At 44.4% G+C, this 6,674-nt stretch overlaps 1 protein-coding gene across 1 annotated transcript; it reads right to left on the bottom strand.

Moving 5' to 3' along the window:
* Positions 1–2,376: 2,376 nt before the first annotated feature.
* TMEM74 (transmembrane protein 74) lies at positions 2,377–6,113 on the bottom strand. Its single transcript, XM_037502716.1, has 2 exons — positions 6,048–6,113; positions 2,377–4,172 (listed from the first exon to the last, which is right to left on the bottom strand). The coding sequence occupies exon 2, from the start codon at positions 3,780–3,782 to the stop codon at positions 2,865–2,867; it is 918 nt and encodes a 305-aa protein (XP_037358613.1). The 5' UTR covers positions 3,783–4,172; positions 6,048–6,113; the 3' UTR covers positions 2,377–2,864.
* Between the last annotated feature and the right edge of the window lie 561 nt (positions 6,114–6,674).

The following is a 6,674-nucleotide window of genomic DNA, read 5'->3' as shown; positions in this document are numbered from 1 at the left end:
AGCTATCATCAGTTCAATATCTGTAACATTTATGAACTGGTCTTGCCAAAGTACTTCCAAATAAACGTATTTAGAGTCAAAACATCTCTATCAAACTGGAAACACCAGTGTTTGAAGTTGAGAATTTTTTTTTTTTTGCCTGCATTACTATCTTCACTTTAAATTCAAGTGATCTTCATCTTGAATTCAGGCACTGACAGGATGGACTAAGGCTACACAACTGAAATCCTGGGGAAAATTAAGGCAATTTTCTGAATTATGTCCACACAGCACTAAAGGAGGCTTCCAGATGAGTTTCTGCAGGAATTCCTTTTGGTGGAGTAGTTGGCTCTTACATACTCAGAACCTTAAAAAAGATGTGTCCAAATAAATGAATAATGTTGAAATAAGCATTGATTTATTACATTTCAAGTTAAAAGTTGAAAGGAAGGAGATATATTTTGACTTGTTAAATCTTTTTTTCCTGAATATTTTCTTTTCCTAATTTATACATATTATATATATATTATATATAGAGAGATCACATCAGAGCTATATATGATTCAGTAGCACTACAAGATTAAATGCATCCAAATGTAAAGCTGAAAAGCTTTCACTTTTTTATCATCAGTTTTACAGAACTGAAAAATCTCCCTGACACTTGATTCCCAAATTTGTCTAAAAATTGGGTTGCACATTAATTCAGTTGAGTCTATGATTTGGCTAATTAATTCTGTTTCATCAATAAATAAAAACATACTCAGCTGATCCCACTTAGCTTCTATGAATAAACATGTTTATTTGATTGTTTTTAAAATACACAATTCAGGCCTATTCTCTCAGCCAAGGGGTAGATTATTCCCTCATTGCCTAAACGTCATCCAAATTGAATCCTCAAGCAGGCTGGAACCTGACAATTTATAAACTTTCAAAATGTCATATCTATATTACTGGTAAGCTGGTCTCAACATAAACCATGACATTAGAGTCAAAATACAACAAAATGTTTGCTAAAAAGCACAAAGAAGTAGCAAGAGAAGACAAAAGTCATGTTTCTATTGTCCAAAATCTTTCTCAATCAAAAAGTCTGTGCAACAGGGCAAGCTTCTTCTGATGTCAATATCATGTCTTGCTTTTACCTAATAATTCTTTCATACTCCCATCTTCTCTATTTTTACTATCATCTAGCCACCCTTTTTGTATTTCCCCTTAACTCTTAGTAACACAGTATACCTAACTCATCAAATAGATCTGACACCCACAGACCTCATTCACATGGCTATTCTGACTACACACTCTGCTAGCCAGTAAACTATGTGTTCCATACTCTGCAGTTAACAACAAAACCTCCAACATTAGAATTAGCCTTAGTACCTGGAAAAAGCATCACTTTCTGACTTCTCCCATCCCTGCCTCCCCACCCCAATTCCCAGCTCCAGATTTCTTTCAGAATGATTCGGCTGATCCCAGTAAAAGGAAGTTAAAACTACTTGCAGCAGGAGGCTGGAACCTCTCAAAGAATAGTTGCCAAATGCAACATGTTTTTGAGGCTGTTTTTCTGTACCCCCTTCCTGAACCATTATCATACAGAGACAGCATGTTAGGACAGTGGTTGTTACAAACTTGTGGCCACTTTTCCAATATCCTTCTAGAATAAGAGTTTAAACTTCATGGGGAGAGAAGACACAATTACTGAGGGCCCAGATATAAGACACTCAGACTAATGCCTGGACCATTGTTACAGGAGGTGAATTTCAGTGATGAGTGTCGTTCGCACTAACTCAGTGTGTTCGCTTTCCTTACTCTCCCTTTCTAGGTTCCTTTTTTGACCGGGTTTATGGTGTGCTGCCATTCTGGGGCTATAGTTTGTTGCTTAACTCAGAGCAAGTGACATTACTGACTTTGTGGCATCATCCCCAAGAGTATAGCTGCAAATGTGTTGGAGGTTTTCTCCAAACAAAATGTCACTTGGGAGCTTATCTGAGCCAGTCATGACTGAGACCTGCCTCAATACTAAGATGTGTAGGAATAGATTAAAAATGTCTACCATTGATTCTCTGGTGTGAGAACCAGGAAAGACCTCAAGAGTGCTGGTAATCAGTATGATGGCTAAACCACAAACAGAAAAGGAAATTTACATCAATAACTAATTTTACTTCATCTAGAAAATGGGCATGCAACACTGACTAATGTCTGGCACTACCACTCTCGGTTAAATTCAGATTGATCTTATAGCGACTGATATTATTTTCACTTATTAGAAAGTTTATTCTAATGACTTAGTTACTACTTCTGAGTACAGGAATAATTTTAAAGATAACGTGTTTTTACAGTTTTTTTTTTAATAACAAATATCTCCAGCTTCAAAATATTCAAAGTCAAAAACCTATATATTTAGTATTTAGTCAAATTATAGGAAGGAAAAATTTAGCAAGAAAATGGATAAGCACCTTTGAGAATTAAATTTAAACCTTAATATATCATTACTGCTTATGTTCTTTTTCACAAAATAGATAACTAATTAATTCTCCTGTGTTTAGGACACTTGGTAGTATCCAAAGAATAATATCCCATATCTTATAAAAGAAATCATTTGTACAGTAGGTCATTAGAAACATTTTGCTAAGTAGAAACTAACGGCTATTATGATTGATTAATTTCAGATGTTTAGAAGGATAAATGTAGCCAATTGGGGTTTCTCAATGCATCTTAGATGGACTTCTTCTAAATAAAAAATACATCGAGAACAAAAACACTCACTGGCTGTTGATTTGGGATATAAACTTTTCTTGCCAGGGAAATAAACTACACTGTTAACTTTAAGAAATGTGTTTGTTGTTTCATATAAAATGCCAAGGCTGACTCCAAGAAGGTCACAACCAGAATTAACTCTGTACAGCAAGAACATCTTCTTCTACTAAGGACAGTTCCAGGGTATTCTCATTAGCGCCGGTTTTCATCCTGAAGTTGAAAGAACCATAGAGTTTTGCAGACTCTTTGGAAGAGGCAAACCTGTTGCGACGATAGAGCTCCCCCTTCCACATAGACATCATTAGCAAACAGGACAAAACAACCCCCCCAAGGGTGAGGAGGCAGAGTCCTGCAATCACACAGCGGTCCAAGTGAGCCCCCAGCCTTGCACTTTCCTTCTCCAGGCGTTCCATCTCTCGGGCCGCCACTGTGTTGGGATCCACTGTCACTTCCCGTGGGACAATGTAAGAGATGATCACCAGTAAGATGCCAGTGACCAAGAACAAGATGGCACTGATGAAACCATAGTCTACTGACTTCCCGGAAGATGTGGCTTCTGAACTTGTATCGTCTTCATCTTCAGATATCAGGGAAATGGCAGCCTCATGGGACCATTCATTTGAATTTCTCCAACCGAGGTCTCCCAGGTGATTACTCCCTTTTGATGAAGGGGAGCTCCGGTTCCTCTGCTCCAAGTTGACATTCTCATCCACATATGTAAAAGAAGTTTCTAATTCCTGGCTACAGCAGTTGCAGACTTTCCGCTCCGCTGTAATTTGGTTGTTCCCTGAGTTGAGAGGTCCTGATGGGAAGGAGTCTGGCTGAATAACACTGTCTTGCAGAGAGGGGGTGGGGGAAGCTGGAGCAGGGCTAAGTTTAGACCCTTCTAGCTCAGCTGCTCTTGGTATGGATGCACAGTGTCTCTGGCTGCAGAGAGCAGCTTTGGTGGCTGCTGCATCTGCCTGGTCACCAGGAGGCCCTGGTGAACTCCAGTGGACAGCATCGCACAGAACTGTTTGGCTGCCCTTCTTTGCAAGGTAGTGGAGCTCCATTGGAGCTAGTCAAATATCCCCAGTAGTTTCCAGAAATTCTGCCAACAGCAATACAGTACAGATAAGAACCCAAGAGCAGCTAAGGCTGCACTGCCAAAAGAGCTACTCCTGAGGCCCCCATCTCCTCTGCAGCCACAGTTGTAAACACCTCAGCCAGTTCCTCCTGAAAGGGTAAAAGGAGAGGATACCTAATGGCAGGAAAGTGTAAAGGGGACAAGTCCTCTGACTTATCACAGGTATCAACACTAGGAAACTTAGGTCAGGGTAGAGAAGGCGCACGGAGGAAGTGGGAGTGTCTCTGAAGAAAGCACTGCCGTCACCAAGCCAAATTTATCCAAGGACACTCACACATTTCTGTGACAGGATCCCTCAAATGAGAAGGCAGGTTTCCTGTATAGAGACACAAATGAGAAAGGCAGGGACCTTTTTTAGCAGACCTGCTGATTTTCTGGAGAACCTGGGGCAGCAGAGACTATCTAACAACTCAGTCAGATCACAAGTGTTTACACTCTTGATTCTAATACAGCGTCACCGGGGAATGAATATAGGGCCCCATCAGTTGGGCTCCACTGGAACTGGGGCTCAGCATTTAGACAGAATAGCTCTGAAGTGGATGAAAAATGGCTGATTTATCAGTCACTTCTCTATGCTTGTACCTCATACAACTGCTAGTGACAGAGCTCTCTATTCTCAAGATGCTAGGCACTTTCAATGTGCTTCCACGCTCAGCCTATCCCCTCAGTGCTACATGAGGGAAGCATGTTCTCTACTGGGAAGTATGTAGACAACAAAGCTCACTGTGTGATTCCTGTAAAATCCCAGCCCACTCCTCCATACAATCACAGCTGCCAGCCCCAGGTCTGTTACTCCAGCTCAGTGGATCTAAGTTCCTCTCCCTCTGCATGCTTTGCTAGCAAAAGTGCACAGGAAATTGACCACCCAGAAGTTTTTAACCATAAGTCTACAAGTAACGGAAAATTAAAAAAAAAAAAAAAGCAAGTTATAAACCTAAAGAGTTACAGTTTTGTTGAGGAAAAAAGGTGAAAAGCTATTTTCAAGATTATCTATGGAACTTTGTACCCAAGACATTCCTCTCCCCCGCCCCCCACGACCCATCCACCCCCCCCACCCCGCCCCCAGCAAGGGACATTTCTGGGACAGAACTCTGAGTTAAGCAGAAAACCAATGTCTATTTTCCCTCTGCCTCTGCTATCCATCCCAAGGAACACAAATCTACTTTCCACTATCACCAAGTACAGGGTTCCAAGCAAGAGCCCCATTTATTTTGTTTCCAAGTCTAGGGCAATGACTGATTTAACTCATGGCTTGGGGCTTTTTATGCTTCAAAATTCACAGCTCTGGCAGCTAGAAAAGCTCACCTGAATTCTACCTGGCTACTCAGAACACACACACACACACAGCACAACCGATCCAGAGGTTCCCTTTAGCAAGTGGACAGGACCCGTCAATGAACGAAAAGATGGTAACGGATTTCATAAATTATTGAAACGAGAAACCTCGCAGTTCCAGTAGACGTGAGGCGCTCTGATTAACCTTTGGCACAATTAACCCGTCCCATTGGACTACTTCAGATAAAAAATCGGCAGTCTCTTATGCGACTTCCAATTTAAAACAAAGGGGGGAAAGAAATCACCCCTTAATTCCCTTCGTCTGCTTCCCTCCTTAAAGAAGAGTGGTCCCCGCTCGTTCTCTCGGAGATACAAGAGCTGCAGTTTATTTCCTATGCAGCTCGATAATCCGGGACTTCCATCCTCACTGGAGAATGGATAATCCCAGGGGATCGGCTAAAGCCTCTTTCCTTGCGCCCCCTGCCTCTCTTCTCTCCGGTCTGTTGAAGAGCGCCGTTAGGGAAACTGCACCTCACAGCGATGGGACACACTTTCCCTCCTCCGTCCGCGGTCCACACCGAGCATTCACATTTGCATTGGCAGCAACTGACCCCCGGGAGGCTACCCCGGCGGCGGCGACCTCCGCGATCCGACCTGCGCGCCCTGCGCCGGGGGCGCGCGCCGCCCGCCAGCACCAGGCAGCGGTGCACCCAGCAGCACCACGGGGTCGATCAATACGTTCCTGGCGAACTCAGAGCCCGCCGGGCACCCGGCGTGGGGTTGTGTCCGCAGAGTACCTCGAAGCCAGGCGAGCACAGTGGGTAGGGAGTGGGGACACGCGCCCCTATTGCGCCTGGCTCCGGGGCTCTCTCCCGCTCCCCAACGCCTCCTCCTCGTCCCGCTCTCCGCCACTGACCTCCTGCCGCGGCTGCCCGGGGCGGTCTGCAGCCGAGAGCTCGTCCCTGCGCCGCTGCTCGCGAAAGTCGCCGGATCGCCAGCCGTGGCACTTGTAGCCTCCGCGCGCAGCTCGGCTGGCTGGGTGGGCAGCGCCCGTCCCGCCGGTGGGGCGGGGCGGGGAGGGGCGGGGCAGGGCGCTCCCTCTGGCTGAGCATACCGGGAGATGTAGTCCAGGGGCGGTCTCCCCGCCTCCCCCGTAGCTCTGCTGTCTCCTGCCCAGTGGGCATTGCCCTTTCTAAAGACAGGTTCCCGCCGTACCACCGTGCTCCTGCCTGTCACTTCACAAGAAAGCGCTGGCTCTTAAAGTCAGGGTGGGGCCCTCAGTCTCATATGTGGACACGGCTGGGGCGAAGAGGTGTATATTTAGTTCCACCTTTGCTCCAGGCGATATGTATGTCTTATTTAATAGGAAAAAAAAAAAAAAAAAAAAAACCAACTTCAAAGCAGATTTTATTCATCCTCAGTTTACAGATGAGAAACCAAGCTGAGAGAAATTAAGCGCTTTATCCAAGATGACAAAAACTGTAAATGGTAGCTAATAAATTGCTTCTAGGAATCAGATTCTAAAGTCATTGCCTTGATCACA

The sequence above is a fragment of the Talpa occidentalis genome, unplaced genomic scaffold (assembly GCF_014898055.3).
Source record: "Talpa occidentalis isolate TD23 unplaced genomic scaffold, MPIMG_talOcc4v2.1, whole genome shotgun sequence".
Taxonomy (NCBI): Eukaryota; Metazoa; Chordata; class Mammalia; order Eulipotyphla; family Talpidae; genus Talpa; species Talpa occidentalis.
This window is presented reverse-complemented; position numbering and strand designations above follow the sequence as displayed.